Genomic DNA, 18475 nt, shown 5'->3' on the forward strand with positions numbered 1-18475 from the left:
TTTCGTCAAGAGACTTTTGAGTTCCTCTTCACTTTCTGCCATAAGGGTAGTGTCATCTGCATATCTGAGATTATTGATATTTCTCCCAGCAATCTTGATTCCAGCCTGTGCTTCTTCCAGCCCAGCGTTCCTCATGATGTACTCTGCATATAAGTTAAATAAGCCAGGTGACAATATATAGCCTTGACGCACTCCTTTTCCTATTTGGAACCAGTCTGTTGTTCCATGTACAGTTCTGACTGTTGCTTCCTGACCTGCATACAGGTTTCTCAAGAGGCAGGTTAGGTGGTCTGGTATTCCCATCTCTTTCAGAATTTTCCACAGTTTACTGTGATCCACACAGTCAAAGGCTTTGGCATAGTCAATGAAGCAGAAATAGATGTTTTTCTGGAACTCTCCTGCTTTCTCCATGATCCAGCGGATGTTGGCAGTTTGATCTCTGGTGCCTCTGCCTTTTCTAAAACCTGCTTATATAAAGTTTATAAACTTTTTATATAAAATATATATATATTATATATATACTTTATAAAGTATAAACTATGGACTTTAGTTAATAATGATGTGGTTCATCTACTTACAAAAAATATGCCATACCAATATAAGACGTTAATAACAGAGAAAACTGTGTGTGGAAAAGTGAGTGAAAGTCGCTCAGTCGTGTCCTACTCTTTGCAACCCCATAGACTGTATAGTCCATGGAATTCTCCAGGCCAGAATAATGGAGTGTATAGCCTTTCCCTTATCCAGGGGATCTTCCCAACCCAGGGATAGATCCCAGGGCTCCTGCATTGTGGGCAGATTCTTCACCAGCTGAGCCACCAGGGAAGCCCAAGAATACTGGAGTGGGTAGCTTATCCCTTCTCCAGGGGATCTTCCTGACCCAAGAATTGAACTGGGGTCTCTTGCATTGCAGGTGGATTCTTCACCAGCTGAGCTCTCAGGGAAACCCATGGACAGCAACACTGCTGTAATTCACAGTAATATATGATTGATGTAGTTTGGGTAATTTAGGGATTTCATGGAAAGAGACAGACACTGAGCTAAAATCTTGAAGCTTTTGTATGGGTGGAAAAGAGCATGAGAAGATTCTGGAAGGCTGGAACAATACGAGCAAGCCACAGAAGTGAAAACGACAGATATTATGTTGTAGTCATTCTTTCATTGCATGGAGGATAGGACCTGACGGGGTATCGTAGAAATGGGGAGTCTTAGAAAGTGAGGTTTGATGGAGTGGTGGGTGGTAATGTAGAAGCAGGGGAAGGGACATGGAAGATACACACTTTGAAAATGAAACCAAAAGGACTGACTTGTAAAAATGATCCAGCCCTTACAGTTTCAAAGTGATTTTTGCGACATTGTGCCCTGGCCTGGCATTCCTTCTCACAGAATTGGTGTCAAGATCGGCAGTGATTTTTACCCCATCATACCAATGTTGCCCTTTGTGACCAACATTTCAAGAACCTTTTACTCTCAAGTGAAATTAATTTTTCACCTAATATATTTGCACACATAATTGTGAAAATGTTAACAAAGTGCTTTATTATAAATAAAGGCAACTTCAGAGAAAGTGGTTAATGTTAAGGTGTACGTTCCCTTCCGTTCCGTTCCATTCCGTTGCTCAGTCGTGTCCGACTCTATGCGACCCCGTGGATTGTAGCCTACCAGGCTTCTCCGTCCATGGGATTCTCCAGGCAAGAATACTGGAGTGGGTTACCGTTTCCTTCTCCAGGGGATCTTCCGTTACAATATTTCAAAGCCCAGACATGATTACACTAGAAGACGTAATGGAGTGGTCAGATACCCCTATACATGGGGTGACAGCTACTAATAAAGACCCATAGAGATGCGTTAATAACTCATATAACAGAAGTGACACACTGTCACTGATGTCAGTGATTCTGCAAAAAGGTGGGTGACTGCTGGTAAAGTCCCAAACAGGAGAAAGCACAAGATTGTCTGTTATTTAGAAGTTGCATTCCCAAGAATTCACAGTGTACTAATTAGAAAGCATGCAAAGACACTTTGGCAAGTAATTATAAACAGGTTTCACCTATGAAAATGTCACTGTGCACTTAGGAAAATCTTGCAGTTGTTGGGACAACTTGTTTTATTGTGCAAGACTGAGCCTTTTCGGGACTTCTAACATCCCAGGTACTGATTGATGCTGATTGCAGCCATGAAATTAAAAGACGCTTACTCCTTGGAAGGAAAGTTATGACCAACCTAGATAGCATATTAAAAAGCAGAGACATTACTTTGCCAACCAAGTTCTGTCTAGTCAAGGCTATGGTTTTTCCCATGGTCACGTATGGATGTGAGAATTGGACTGTGAAGAAAGCTGATCTCCGAAGAATCGATGCTTTTGAACTGTGGTGCTGGAGAAGACTCTTGAGAGTCCCTTGGACTGCAAGGAGATCCAACCAGTCCATTCTAGAGGAGATCAATCCTGGGTGTTCATTGGAAGGACTGATGCTAAAGCTGAAACTCCAATACTTTGGCCACCTCATGCGATGAGTTGACTCACTGGAAAAGACTCATGCTGGGAGGGATTGGGGGTGGGAGGAGACGGGGACGACAGAGAATGAGATGGTTGGATGGCATCACCAACTCTATGGACATGAGTTTGAGTGAACTCCGGGAGATGGTGATGGACAGGGAGGCCTTGCGTGCTGTGATTCATGGGGTCACAAAGAGCCAGACACGACTGAGTGACTGAACTGAACTGAATATCTCAGGTCCCCAGCCATCAGATGCTAGAGACCCCACCCCCACCCCATCACTTTGACAATTAAAAATGCCCCCAAGGTTTCACAGCCTGAGGGAACAGTACTGCCTCTACTGAGAACCACTGGCTGGATGCTGGCTCTCAGATTTCAGCCTCATGACTTCAGGACAGTGAAAAATAAGGAAGCTGGAGGGGGAGGATTGGGAGGTTGAGCCAGAAAAGGCATTGGCTGCAGTGCTGTCTCCCTCTGTCAAGGAGAGCCTTCACTTTCTTAAATTCTTTAGATCTGACTCTTCCAACCTGGTAAGAGTTTCATGTCCTGAGCCCAGGTATAAGATGAAGTGAGGGGAAAAAGATGATGTTTTGTCGTAATAAATGTGAACCTTGTCTGGCTTATTTATCTTAAGGGTCAACAAACCAAATCTGATCCCCTGCCCTCCACACATGCTCATTGTTAGGTGTATGCTGTGTCTCAGTTCAGGAGAAATCTAGTTCTAACATGAATCCTTGAAACATTTTTTGAAATTTAATCCTTGTTATCCTTTAAACTACAGGCATGATCTCATTCCATTTTTTTTTTTTTCCAGTTTTGTTAAGTATGAAGTAACATCTAATCCCTCTTGGCATTCACATTAGCACAACTGAATGTCTTGAGCGAACGTGCATGATGGTCTAGCAGATCTCGGTGTTAGTGCTCTGCGTGCTGCCTGGGAGTCTTACGCAAATGAAGGGAGCTTGATTTCTTTGGAGTACTTTTCAGAGAATTTTGAGCCTTAGATTTTCCTTTAACAATGACAACTTCTTTCTCAAGTGTGATTATGCTGTATTTGACTTGTAAAGAGTCATTTGGCCCAGAGGTATTGTTGCTGTTCAGTTGCTCAGTCGTGTCTGACTCTTTGCAACCCCATGGAGTGCAGCATGCCAGGATTCCCTGTCCTTCACTGTCTCCCAGAGCTTGGTCAAACTCATGTCCATTGAGTCAGTGATGCCATCCAACCATCTCATCCTCTGTCGTCCCCTTCTCCTCCAGCCCCCAATCTTTCCCAGCATCAGAGTCTTTTCCAGTGAGTCAACTCATCGCATGAGGTGGCCAAAGTATTGCAGTTTCAGCTTTAGCATCAGTCCTTCCAGTGAACACCCAGGATTCATCTCCCTTAGAATGGACTGGTTGGATCTCCTTGCAGTCCAAGGGACTCTCAAGAGTCTTCTCTAACACCACAGTTCAAAAGCATCAATTTTCTTCAGTGCTCAACCTTCTTTATGGTCCAGCTCTCACATCCATACATGACTACTGGAAAAATCATAGATTTGACTATACAGACCTTTGTTGGTACACTTCAGATGCAAGCCAGTGAATGATATTCCAACAACATTAATCTGTTTGCAGCCTTATTCCAGGACCAGGTTTATCCGTTTGTCAATCAGATGCATAGTATTCACTGGACAGCAGATTAGGCATATGAGGAAATCAAAAGTGAACTAGCCACTTCACACTCTCAAAGAGTTTATTATCCATCTAGGGATGATAAAACCTTGCATATACAATCATAAGTAAGTGAAAGGTAAGATGAAATACTGGTGGAGTTTCTAGGGATCAAATAGTACTTTCTTCTGAAGAAGGCTTCCTAGAAGAGGTGAATTTTTTAACTTGATGATTTTAAAGATTCTTTAAAATCTTGACAGGCAAGACACTTTTTGAGGACTGGTTTTTGAGCTGAAATAAATGTGAGCAGAATATTTTTTTGTGTATGGCTTCTCATTACTTAATATTATGCATTCTCCATTTATTGTCTGAATGTAAGTGACTTTTTAAAGTGACTTTAAATAATAGTAATACTTGCTATAAAGAATCTCATTTGAAATTGCTACCTTTCTGGAAAAGTCCTCTAATTTAAGAGTTGAATATAAGTTTTGCTTTTTCCATTGAGGAATTCAACTTTTACAGCTCCAGATTCTGGAATACCAATGCTATATTTCAAAATTCTGGGGTGTAGCTTTAGCCTTATTCATAGTAAAATGTAGTCAGACATAAGGCAGATGGTTATACAAAGAGAGTTCAGCCACTAAAATAGGAAAGTGTTCTTGCCACCAGGTGTTTTTCATGTATTGAACTTGAGGACAACACAGAAGCTGAGCCAGAGCACCTGGGACTGCCTGTGGTTCCACGTCCTCCCCGTCTTTCTCCTAGGATTTGGGTCTAATTGCTTCTGCTCCCAGGTTATTAAGGTCCATCTCTCAACCCCCTGGCTTCTGTCTGTACCACTTTCCTGTGGGCTGGAGATTTGACTAAGAGCAAGTTTATTCAACATGAAATTTGGCCAGATGACATGTTTGTCTCTTGAAGAGATATCTGTGCCTTAGTTTTTATTGCAGCATTATTTACAATAACCATGACATGGAAACAACCTAAGTGCTCACTGGATGAGTGAATGGATAAAGAAAATGTGAGATGTATATGTATCCCATGGAAATGTAGGCTTCCATATTTTCCATATATGTACATTCACACACATACAATGGGATGTTATTCAGCCATTAAAAAAACCTGCCTTTTATGACAACATGAACGGATCTTGAGGGCATTATGCAAAGGGAAATAAATCAGAAAAAGACAAATACTGCATGTTTTCACTTATATTCAGAATCTAAAGTTGCGGAGCTCATAGAAGGAGAGAGTAGAATGGTGGCTGCCAGGGTGGGGTGGAGGGCAGGAGGAATGGGGCAATGTTGGTTAAATGGTACAAATTCCCAGCCATAAGATGAATATGCTCTGAGGAGCCAATGTATAGCTTGGTGACTGTAATTAACAGTACTATATACTTGAAAGTCATTAAGAGAGTACATCTTAAATGTTATCACCACACACACACATGAACAGTAATTATGTGAGGGAATAGAAGTGTATCAAATCGCCGTATTGTACATCTTAAAGCTTCATATGCTATAGGTCGGTAATAGCTCAGTAAACCTGAGGAGGGGAAAGGCATGTTTGTTGAAACTAAAATATCCTAGGTTGGAAATGTTTTCTCTCTGATCTGGATGGTAGGTATAGGTTTATAAATTCTTCAAGTTGCAGTCTTAAGATTTGTGCATATTATATATGTTATATCTCAACAAAAGGTAATAATAACAATAATATTTCAAAAACCACTGAAGTTTTGCCAATTTTTGTCTACCTTGGGATAATTTTGCAATGAATATGTGCATTTTCAAGCATTTTAAAATAACTTTTTAGAACTTTTAGTGTTTTTCTTTAGTATTCCTTTTAAAATTATTTTTTAGCCAATTAGTTGAAATAACCTAAATAGCCAACAGTGGAAGATTTATTATAATAACTGTTTGTCCCCCAAAATTGCAAACAGCTTAGAAGAGCAATAATTGTACCGTCCTCCACACTGCCCTCACCCCAAGTTTTTGAAACGAAAAGAGGAGGAAAAAAAATTTCTGGGAAAAGAGGATGAAAATATATGTTGCAGAGCCACCTTTTTGCTGCTTCAAGATTTCCAACAATTTAAATGCCTAGAATTTGGGGATAGTGTGACTAAATCATTATTTCGAATAACTCGTCATGTTTACCAACACAACACAGTCTCACACTTTTTGGCCAATTTTCTAAGCCACCCCATCCCCTTCTGCCCAGTTTTCTTCTTGATCTCCATAGCTTTGGGTTCAAATTTAGACTGAAATCTAGTAGTGAGTGAAAATAACTGATGATGCAAAGGGGATAAAAGTAGAATTTATAGCAAAATCCTTACCTTTAGCTGTGGTTGTCAAGGTTCAGGCACCAGAAAAGGAAGAGACATTCCCTTCTGAGAGAGAGCTCCTGAAAAACAGACAAATTTGATGCCACTAAATTGTAGCATTAAATCAATAAAATTTAAGAACTGTACATAAATTAAGCCTGAATTTCTTTTCCCCAGCACACCCAGCCAATCTCATCATCTTGGATGGATTTATAAATGGGATCAAGTGCTTCTTAATGTTACCATTGGATATATATGTATATATTGAGCCTGATAATCATTTAAAGATAATCATTGAGCCTGAACTCTTTCATTGGAACAGGACAGCTGGGAAGTGGTGGAAGGACTGAGGGGAGAGATGAGTTACACCCAAGAGCCACCAATACAGAAAGGATTTTTGCTGAAAAAGAGAAAATGGCCCTTGAAAGGCTGGCATAAGGTAAGAACTGGCTTGGGACTCACCTTTGTTTGCACCCACATTCCCTACTCAGGCCCTGTTCTTAGGCACTTATATTTAATTTGAGGCTGAGCAAGGAGACCAAGAGAAGGCCATTTAAATAGAATGTCTTAATGAATTCTACTTTGTTTCCCACAGAGATTCTTCTACCTGGACAAAGGAATCTTGAAATATGCCAAGAACCAAACTGACGTAAGTGGTCTTGTTAATCCAGCACGCTATTGAAGAATTCTCCAGGGCTAGTCATGTTGTATGAAAGGAGAGAAGGTTAGCACTCCCCTTGATGAGGATGGAAGAGGCTCTTGAGCCTGACAACATGCATATGGTTAAGGCATTGCCACCTACTTCATGGCATCTAACCACTGGTGTCGCAAAGAGTTGGATACAGCTGGGCAACTGCACAACAATATAGTGGCTCAATCAGTAAAGAATCTGACTGCAGTAGATCCAGGTTTGATCCCTAGATCAGGAAGATCCCTTGGAGTAGGAAATGGCAACTCATGCCAGTATTCTTGCCTGGAGAATCCTCAGGGACAGAGAAGCCTGGTGGGCTACAGTCCATGGGGCCACAGAGAGTCAGATACAACTGAGCGGCTGACCACGCACACAGTGGTTGTAGGCTCGTGGTTGAGACTGTACATTTGATATTGCATTTCTTAGCTGGAAACAATGACGGTGGTGGCGTTTCTCTCTCAGAGAACAGAGGTGCCTGTTCCCTTCTGACTCCTCTCTAGGTTCTGTGTGGGCTCAGTTCACCTACCAAGTGGAGGTGTGAGGGCCCCCCTCAATGCTCTACTGGGTATCCAGCTGTGGGTTCTGGTCTTAGGGTTGTACTATGGGGTTCTCTGAGTGGGGAGAGCCTCTTCCCAGCGAGGTAATGGGAACAAAACACAGGACATGTCCTCCCACTGTTATGGGGACTGAGGGGTTTATTGGGAAGGGCCTTGGTGAAGGTGACAGGAGATTCCCCTGCGTGTGGACACCAGGCAAACGGCCCACCAGGGCTCAGGATAACTGCTGGCCCACCTGCACGAGAGTCCCTCTCTCACCCAGCACTTCTCTCCTCCCACCTTCCTCTCCCCGCCTCTCTCATGGGGCTCACCCTGTAGGGGTACCTGCAGGAACGCCCCATACTGCCTGACCCACAGTGGCCTGTCTTAGCTGCTTTACTCCTCTTTTTATGTTTTATTCAGCTTTTAAAATTTTTTGTTTAGTTAATTTTTATTGCAGTATAGTTGGTTTATAATGCTGTGTTTCTGCTGTACAGCACAGTGAATCAGTTATACATGCACCCATACTTTTTTAGATTCATTTCCCACATAGGTCATTACAAAGTATTGAGTTCCCTGTGCTGTACAGTAGATTCTTTCTAGTTATCTGTATATAGTGTATATGACAATAAAAATTAAAAAAATTTTTTAAAATCTGAATAAAACATAAAAATAAAAAGAGGAGTAAGGCAGCTAAGACAGGCCACCCCAATTTCCCATCCCCCCACACTTACCCCTTGTAACCATATTACTCAGCCATGAAGAAGAAAGGAATAATGCCATTTGCAGCAAATGAACGGACCCTAGAGATTGTCATACTGAGTGCAGTAAGTCAGATAGAGGCAAATATCATGATCATATGATATTGCTTAGTGTGGAATCTAAAAAATGAGTACAAATGAAGCTATTTACAAAACAGAAACAGAGTCACAGAGGTAGAAAACAAGGTTACTCCTCTTTTTAAATCACTTCCAAGTGAATTTAGACCCCAGAAATCCTGCAGGAAGCAGTGCCATTAACAGGTGAATTCACTGCTGTGGGAGTCAATCTACAGGGCTAACTTTCGACTTTCCCGACCTTCTGCTCGTTACTTAACCCTCTGCAATTCAGTCTCCCCTTTAGGTTAAAGAGAATGATGCATGTACAGCACTCAGCTCGGCACTGGTTCACACTAAGTGCTGGAGAAGTGTGGCTGTTGTGTTAACTTTTAGTGTGTGGGAGGAGAGGGAGAGGGAAAGGCGTGTCGAGGATGCTGCGGTGGTTTTTAACACCATGGTTCTCGTGGGGCCCCTTCGTGCCTCTGCAGATAGAGAGAGAGAAGCTGCATGGCTGCATTGACGTCGGGCTCTCGGTGATGTCTGTGAAGAAGTCATCCAAGTGCATAGACCTGGATACCGAGGAGCACATTTACCATCTGAAGGTGAGACTGCTGCCCAGGTGCTGTCTCCCTTTGCACAGACCCTTCATGTTGCAAAGGAATCGTCAGCTACAGTACCATTGGTGATGCCTTTTGAATCTCAGAACATCCAGCCAACGTGTGGATCTTCATTAGGAAAGTATTCTAAGGATGCTGTTGCTATCTGGATGGGACAGTTCTTCATTGTGTAGGACAGTCTCTCACACTGGGACTCGATAAAATAAATTCAACATCCTCGTTTCTGCTCCCTCATATCCCTTCTCCATTGTGACTGTGACATCAGTAACCTAAAAAAACACTTCATGTTTTCAAATATAAACTCTCTCTACTCCCAGGCAGTACCATCTTTAGTGAAGAACCATTTGCCATGGAATAAAATATGTTTCCTGAAATATAATATGATCTTTAGTCTGTGAAGCTCTGGCTTACAACGTCAACTAACTTTATAGGGATTAAAATTCTCAAACCACAGTGATGTTAAAAAATTTTCCCCTAAAGGACGGGTCTCTAAATAGTGTCTGTGAAATGGAGTGCTTCACTCCATTCTTCCCCTTCTGCTGAAGGCTGTATAGATAATTAAAAGCATGAAGCAAGAGCTTTGGAGATCCAGATCTGATTCAGATCTGGAACACCTGACTACTTACTTGCTCTCAGCCTTTGACAAATTATTGAATCTCTGAAAGTCTTAGTTTTCTCACCACTTCCCTCTCCCACAATGGGAACTACTTTGCTCATCTTGTGGAGCTGAATGTAGAAAACTTGGTGTAATGCCTAACCCACTGTAAGCTCAATAGGTTCACTTATTATATATAATTATTAGGTGTTACCCGAGGGTTAGAAATTAATTGAGGAAACAGTAAGAGTCCTTTCTTATTTGGACAAATTACTTGGAATATTGGGAATGGGGGCTGAGAGCTGGGAAAATAAAAGCATGAGATTATGATCGTCACATCTTAGTGTATACCTGTCCTCCCCATGACATGTCTGTTGTACTTAGGCAAATACATGTTTAGCACATACATGTAGTTGATGGACTGCCCAGGACAGTCAAATCTATACTGTTTTTAAAGCCTAAGCCCCTGTGCTTATGGGTGTAATAATTGTTTGGAGCAGGGTTTCTCACCTTCAGCACATCTGGAGGGTGGGCTGGAAACTTCTTTGCCTGGGGGCCTGTCTTGTGCATTGTAGGATGCCCTGGCCTCCACCCAATGGATGTCAGTAACCACCGTCCTCTAGTTACCACAGCCCCCAAATGTCTGCAGATGTCATCAAACATCCCCTGGGGTGGTCACAGTACCCCTGACTGAGAGCAACTAATGTGAGTCAAAGGAGGGAGAGACCTATAATCTTTCTTAAAAAAAGATTTTTAAAAAATCTTTGAAGGTTTACTGCTTCAGTGGTAAACCTCCTCTCAAATAATTTCTCTGTGTTCCTCCAGTAACTCTTCTCTCTGTTGACATGGTCAGGAAATAATACATTCTTGTTCATCCACTATTCTAGTTAACAGAGTAAAAGCAGTGATTAATTCCTAATTTTTAAGACTAGAATGCCTCGAAATACATCAAATACTAATATTGTGATAAACGCTGGTTAATATTTCTCTGTGTGGATTCACTTTCAGTTCTGTTTGTGTTTCCTGTCCGTTCTGACCATCAGTTATGACTGTGAGAGCAGGTGTGTGGACTTATCTGAGGTCCTGGTTGATGGTCTCAGAGTCGGACAGTTTTTAATGTGAGCCATCCAGTCCCAGCCTCTTCCTTTATCATAGAAGGGGGTCTGGGCAGCAGAGAGTTAAGTAGCTGTACACGCACAGTCCTGTGACTCCCTAAGGGGCTAACGCAGAACCCTGGTCAGTTATTTAAGAAAGTGCTTTTGCTCTTCTGCCTCGTTTAACCCAGTTAAAAAATGGGTCAAGAGGAACGCTCTGGGCACTGATTTCTAATGGCCTCTGATAGTAGACTAGTACAAAGAATGACACAGGATTCCTATAAAATGCCCAGTAGCAAGGTCTGGGAAATGAAGTACATTTCAAGAACATAATTTAAAGGAGACAAATAGATGTGAGTCTGATTTGCTTCTACCTGTAAATGGCACATCCAGTAGAACCTGGTGGGGTTTCAAGTCTTGTGTGTATTTCTAACCAACACAACAAACACAGCTGTCAACCAAATACTTCAATGAAGGATGTTGCTGACATTTATTTCCACATCCTTGCTCTCAGTAACAGCTTTAGTAAAGATTTTAACTGAATTGACCTGGATTTTTCTTCTTGGAAGTTAACCTACTGAGTATTCTTTTGAAGTCATTTATATTGCCTTTTCATGAGTCTCTTTTCTCATATATAGATGTCTGTCACTTTTCATTTTGAAAGTATTAATGCACCATCATACACACATAGAAATATTGACTATTAAGAGATATTTATGGTGCATAGGTGCTTCATATATTCTTTTTAGTACTTTTATGTACATTTAATGTATTTTATAATAAAAATTACTACATACAAACATTACTCTTCATAGAAATTATACATTGATAGTCACTCATGGAGAGAACGGCTAAAAGTTTGTGTTTGTGTGTTTGAAAAATCCTGGAAATCACTGATAATACTTTATCAGATTTTTGTTTTCTAAGAGTGGGAGAAATGTTCTTATAAATAACCTTCACATTCATTAACATGTATTCCTCAGTAACATTCGTTATGAGAGAAGATGAGCAAGTTTAAATATTTCAAGAAGAATTTATTCATTCTCTCCAGTTCAGAGAAGATTGATCTGAAAAGTCTGAATTAGAAAAGAGGTTTTTTATTAATAAAAAATGGTGTAATGTTTTCAGTGGGGATATGAGAAACTGGGACAAGAGAACTTGGAACTGCTTTAAGAGATGGATAAATATACTTTTTTCTAATTCTTTTTTCTTCTTGTAAGAGATGGATAAATATAAATTTCAACTTGCTTGGTGCTTAATATATCTTAATAATAGCATAACAGTTGGCTCTTTCATAGAATGCTTAAATGTAGAGTTTATGGAGACCATTCTTACTTTCCATCTCCTACTCCACAGACTTGTTCCATAGACTACGTGAGTGTAAACAAAGTAAACAAACTGGTTCTTACACAGTTCTACATGTGTCAGCATGAAGAGGTGCCAGGAATGACCTCAGTGGGATGACTAACTGTTTCTTAGATGAGTGACAGTCTTGTGTCCTTTCGACCCAACACAATCTAGGTAAAGTCAGAGGACGTCTTTGATGAGTGGGTATCCACACTCCGCCACCACAGAATGTACCGTCAGAATGAAATCGCCATGTTTCCACACGAAGTTAACCATTTTTTCCCAGGATCTACAGTCACAGACTCTGGTCCTGGGGTCATGGACACCATTTCAAGCAGGAAGGTAATGATTTGCCAATCATGAATCTAAAGGAAGTAGGTGGCTTTGTGTGGGGGAGTCTGCTCCTGGGGGCAGTGTTTGAGGAAGGAGAGGTTGACAGGGAGGAGCAGAATGAGTTTGATCTAGGATTTTACTTGTCTGTGTGTCCCCTCAGTCAGAGCCAGGGCCAGAGGAGCTTCTGTGAATACTGCGATCATAACTGAAGAAGAGCATGTACAGAGGGGTTTAACGTCCCAACCCTCCCTTGATCATTTTGACTTCAGTTTGCTTTCTGGCTGTAAAATGCGGGAGACACATTTACAGTCATACAGAACCACACAGTCTTTCCCAACATTTGTGTCCTCTTTTCATATGGTTATCATTTGGCAGGAGGAGAATTCAGGGGCCTGTAGTTCGGTGTGGCCACAAGGGTGACAGCTGGAGCTCTCAGGGTCTCTGAAGGAGTGCTTTGCTGGAAGCTTCTTTCTCATTATGGGCAGATGGCTTCCATTAGCAACTAGCCCACTTTATTATCCTTTACCCTAAAGTGTTCCCACCAGGCTCTGTTTTCATTTATAATGTGCTTTTGTCATCTGTGGAACAGCGTAGCAGTATATCAAAGCAGAATTCGTTTCAAACCGGAAGCAATTCATCATTTTCTTGTGGTGGTGAGACTCGAGTTCCATTATGGTTACAGTCTTCAGAGGACATGGAAAAATGCTCCAAAGGTAGAGTGACTCAAAACCTCTGCTTCTTTCTGTCAAAGCCTCTGCTCTTAGATTCTCCTGATTTCGTTTATACTCCAGGTGAATTTATATTCTCCCTCTAGACTGGTCTATGTTCCCTGTCAGATTTTGCTTATGAAGATCTGCACTCGTGATAAACAAAAGACACTCTCTGAGAGTTTTATGTCTTCCCTTGGGTGTGTGTGCAGTAGGTTTCCTTTTCTCTTCTTTAAGCAGCGATGCCCAATTTCCACATAGACTGCTAAATCACAGAATCCAGGGCTTAAGTGCCAAAAATGATTCTGATGCACATCCAGGAACTTATAAATCACTGTCCAGAGGTGAGTGGGTGAATCAAATGGAGATTCTCACCAAACAGGTGTTCTCTACACTGGCTGCACATTAGAATTGAAAGAGAGCTTTCAAAATGCCAGGATACCCATGCTCAGGCCCCTCTCCCAGAGAATCCCTTTAAATTAGTGCAGGGTGGGGCCCTGGCATCACTAGTTTTTCACAATTCCCAAACTGATTCTGGTAAGCAGCCACTCTTGCCATACGGAAGCTCAGTGTTCTCAATCTTAGTTAAGAATCACCTATGGAACTAAAAAAAGAAGTCACCAGTGGGGTTGGGAGTATTCTGATTTAATTGACCAGGGATGAGACTTTGACATAGGTAATTTTAAGAACCTCACCAGTTGATTTTTAAAACGTAGCCACGATTAAGAACTACTATCAGAGAAAGATGCCTGAAAATTGCATTTTTCTCTGTTGAATGCAGATATGGTCACATCTGTGGCCATAAAATGTTGCCCTCTCAATAAATATGAGCAATAAACGTACTCTGCATTTATTAACTTATTTAACTCAACTGTCCTGTGAGCTCAGAATATCATTATCCCCTCATGGACTGTAGCTTGCCGGGCTCCTGTCTGTGGGATTTTTCAGTAGAACAGTAGAGTGAGTTGCCATTTCCTACTCCAGGGGATCTTCCCCACCCAAGTATTGAACCCACATCTCTTGCATCTCCTGCATTGGCAGGTGGATTCTTTAGCACTAGTGCCCCCTGGGAAGCCTATAAGGAAACTGAGACACAGAGAAGTTATGTAATTTGGCCGTGATTCACAGTTTGTTAAGTACAATCAAACTGAGGCAGCCTGGTTCTCTAGATCTATGCCTTAAAAGTCTACTGCCTTGCCTATAAAAACAGAAGTAAAATTTCCTATCTTTACATATGTAAAAACAAATATAGATAAATGAGAAAAATAGCTGGCACTAGTACAGTGAAGGTTGAATGCAAGACAAGTGGCTCTTCTTTTCTTGTTTTCCTCCTGCAGACCTGGCACACTGTCACGCCTACCTGGTGGAGATGAGCCAGCTCCTGCAAAGTATGGACATCCTGCATCGGACATATTCGGCACCAGCTATCAATGCCATCCAGGTCAGCCAGAGCCCATTTCTGTTTGCCTGCTGGCACTCTTAGGCTTTCCTCTGTCCTCCCAACCTTTCACTAACAGGGAAGTAAGTTTTCTGGCTGGTTGCTTCAGCCAAATTCAAGGGGATGGAGTTGGTCACTCTGGTGTGTGTCTTTCCCTATTGGTTTGGTGCATCTTACTGTCTGTGCTCTCTTTCCTGTTTTAAAACAAAGGGTGGAGCTTTTGAAAGTCCCAAAAAGGAAAAAAGATCACACAGGAGGTGGCGGTCCAGAGCTCTTGGCAAAGATGCTAAAGGAACGCTGCAGGTAACCCTTGCTTCCCCCTACAGGCTGGTTTCCTCAGGGACACATGCTGGGGGCCCATAGAAAAGTGACTATGCTATAGTTACTCTCAGATACCCTGTGCAGAGACAGGAATTCAATCACTTGGGTTTTCTGAATACTAAAATAAGCATGTCATGCGTATTGCGTAAAGGAAAAATGGGATGCAGTTGGAGGGTCTACAGTCATTTCTAGGATTTTGGTTTCCCCTTCTTTACTGCTTAGCCTGCCTGCTCTCTTCCCCACTGGGGTATGCATCTTGATTTGTGGCTGCTGTGGTTGTGTGCTCTGTCCCACCTTTTCTGTGGCTCAGTGGACTCACCATCTCTCTGAGCCCACTGGCCGGAGTCTTCGGGAGCATGACATTGTATAGAGTGTCTCTTCTCTCCAACCTTCCCATCTCCCATCAGAAGTTCACTGCATAACACTAACTGCTGACTTTCCCAGCTAAGCCAAGATTTTAAGCTCAGTCATTATATATTAAATTGCAGCATTATTAGGGTCAAAATAAATCAGGAACTTACAGAAACTGTTATACTCTTATGTAACTCTGGTTTGAAGCACTTTATGGGTTGAATTGAAATACTTTCAAAGCAAAGAGAGATTTGTGTTCAAAACATCTGAGAAGGTGGTTTGTTTTGTAGAAGCACCAGGTGCTAATAAAGAAAACATTTTTAAACCTACTCCATTAACTATTAATATTGGCAACCTAGATCCTGGGTGATTATTGCAAGGAGGAAGGAGTTGAATATAAATGAGAAAGAGCCTGGCCACTTCAGCTGTCGTTTTAAACCTATAGCTTTAAAGTTATGATCATCTCCAATTAAAAATGTGATTTCTCACCCACTTTTATTTCATAAGAAGCCAGTGGAAGTTGCCGTGGCAAGTGTTTCCCTGAGTTTTCAAATTGAAAGTGATCACTCAATAAAAACAAATGTTCTATAGAATGTTCTTTTCTACTTTCCAATCTTAGAAACAAGTGAATAGTCTAAACAATTCGCATCTAAAAAGATCTCCCTTTGGTGTCACTTCAGGTACCTAAGCCTTTTTCTGGCCCAGTAAGACTGCATTCTTCCAATCCTAATTTGTCTACACTAGATTTTGGAGAAGAGAAAAATTATTCTGATGGTTCTGAAACCTCATCAGAGTTTTCTAAAATGCAAGAGGATCTGTGTCATATTGCCCATAAAGGTAAATGAGTTTTCTTTCTTTTTTGTGTTTCTTTCTTCCAGTGGGTTTGATGAAAATATTATGTGCTTGTCTGAATGTGGGAAAGTCCTTGGAGATGGGACTCTTAGTTGGTTCATTTTCTGCTCTATTACGATTTCAGGCAATCTAATTTTTATTTTCCCTCATGTGACGAGTTGACTCACTGGAAAAGACTGATGCTGGGAAAGGTTGGGGGCAGGAGGAGAAGGGGACGACCGAGAATGAGATGGCTGGATGGCATCATCGACTCTGTGGACATGAGTTTGAGTGAACTCCGGGAGTTGGTGATGGACAGGGAGGCCTGGCGTGCTGTGATTCATGGGGTCACGGAGAGTCAGACACGACTGAGCGACTGAACTGAACTGAACTGAACTGAATTTTTATTTTTTGTTTATTTTATTGGTAATAGGGAGTGTATTGGCAAAAGTCTCTCTTTAACTTGTAGGGGAGAAGGTGAGAGCCTTAGGAATACTTTAAAGGCTGAGCAATTTACATGAGAGTGATGAGAATGTAAGTTGGTACTTTTCTGGAGGGCCATGTGACATCTTGTTTCAACTTAAAAAAAAAAAAAATCCATCTATTCAGCAGTTCTACTTTCAAGAATTCGTTCACAGGAATTAACTTAAAAGTTATCCAAAGACATGTGCTTACATGGTGGCTCAGTGGTAAAGAATCCACCTGCCAATGCAGGAGACACAGGTTTGATCCCTGGTTTGAGAAGATCTCATATGCCGCAGGGCAACTAAGCCCGTACACCACAACTCTAGAGCCCAGGAACTGCAGTTGTTGAGCCCATGTGCTGCAACAACTGAAGCAGAGCGCCCTGGAGCCTGTGCTCTGCAATAAGAGAACCCACTCCAGTGAGAAGCCTGTGCACTGCAATGAAGAGTAGCCCTTGCTCATTGCAAATACAGAAAAGCCCACATAGCAATGAAGACCCAGCACAGCCAAAAATAATTAAATTAAATAAAAAATAATATCCAAAGATGTCCATTGTAGCATTGTTCATATCAAAAATTAGATTTTTCAATATCATTTGTGTTTAGTTGCTAAGTTGTGTCCAACTTTTTTGTGACCCCATGGACTATAGCCCACCAGGTTTCTCTGTCCATGGGATTTCCCGGGCAAGAATTCTAGAGCAGGTTGCCATTTCCTTCTTCAGGGGATCTTCCCTACCCAGGGATTGAATCCCTGTCTCTTGCATTTGATAGATTCTTTACCACTGAGCCATCCGGGAAGCCCTTCAATATCATTAGGAAAATGGAAATCCAAACTGTGATGAGACATTATTATGCACTATTAGAAAAGCTAAAATTTAAAAAAAAGTACAGACAGCTGATGAGGATACAGAGAAACTGGATCTCTCATATATTGCTAGTGACAATGCAAGATGGTACAGCCACTCTGGAGAATAGTTTGGCAGTTTTCTATAAAACCAACATGCACTTAAAATACAACCCAGGGTTCACATTCCTCGGCATGTATCCCAGAGAAATGTAAACTTAAGTCCACACAGAATCCTGTACACAGATGTTCACAGCGGATGTATTAGCCAAAGACTGGAACGACCCACATATCCTTCAGCAGATGAATGGTTAAACAAAAGGTGATCTATCCATACAGCAGAACACTGCTCATCACTACTCTGCAATAAAGAGGAATCAGCTGTGGATACAGGTCGCTGTGGACAGGTTCTCAAGCACAACACACTGACCTAAAATAGCCATTCTCAAAAGGTGTCATAGTGTGTGCTTACACTTATTAACACTTTTGAAGTGATCCATGGATAGAAATGGAAAAGTGACTGGTGGTTACAGGAGTCAGGGACAGGAAGAGAAAAAGAGGGAAAGTATGATTATGAAGGCTGGTAGTAAGAGGAATCTTGGTGGCGATGGAAAACTCTCTATTCTGATTTGGGTGGTGGGTCCATGAATCTACGCATACGCTAAAATTGCATTGACTGAAATTAAAAGACGCTTGCTCCTTGGAAGGAAAGTTATGACCAACCTTGATAGTATATTAAAAAGCAGAGACATTACTTTGCCGACCAAGGTCCGTCTAGTCAAGGCAATGGTTTTTCCCGTGGTCATGTATGGATGTGAGAGTTGGACTGTGAAGAAAGCTGATCGCCGAAGAATCGATGCTTTTGAACTGTGGTGTTGGAGAAGACTCTTGAGAGTCCCTTATACTGCAAGGAGATCCAACCAGTCCATTCTAAAGGAGATCAATCCTGGATGTTCATTGGAGGGACTGATGCTAAAGCTGAAACTCCAATACTTTGGCCACCTCATGAGACGAGTTGAC

General features: G+C 41.6%; 1 protein-coding gene and 1 non-coding gene across 7 annotated transcripts in view; both read left to right on the forward strand.

Moving 5' to 3' along the window:
* The window catches only part of OSBPL3 (oxysterol binding protein like 3), a 211202-nt gene that overhangs the window by 122729 nt on the left and 69998 nt on the right, over positions 1-18475 (forward strand). For 4 of the 6 annotated variants that reach the window (XM_055421004.2, XM_055421002.2, XM_055421008.2 and 1 more), the window contains 8 exons: positions 6791-6907; positions 7064-7117; positions 9002-9115; positions 12341-12508; positions 13089-13212; positions 14544-14647; positions 14855-14947; positions 15997-16153. In XM_055421004.2, the coding sequence (XP_055276979.2) occupies positions 6791-6907; positions 7064-7117; positions 9002-9115; positions 12341-12508; positions 13089-13212; positions 14544-14647; positions 14855-14947; positions 15997-16153 (931 nt within the window). The remainder of the gene's footprint in view (positions 1-6790; positions 6908-7063; positions 7118-9001; positions 9116-12340; positions 12509-13088; positions 13213-14543; positions 14648-14854; positions 14948-15996; positions 16154-18475) is intronic. The other 2 variants (XM_055421007.2, XM_055421009.2) reach the window with 1 other exon arrangement.
* Positions 7171-7296, forward strand: LOC129552862 (U6atac minor spliceosomal RNA). The gene has a single exon (XR_008685347.2). It is a non-coding gene; the product is annotated as a U6atac minor spliceosomal RNA (small nuclear RNA).

This window comes from Moschus berezovskii, chromosome 3 (assembly GCF_049115385.1).
Source record: "Moschus berezovskii isolate FMDL1 chromosome 3, NW_MosBer_1.0, whole genome shotgun sequence".
Lineage (NCBI taxonomy): Eukaryota > Metazoa > Chordata > Mammalia > Artiodactyla > Moschidae > Moschus > Moschus berezovskii.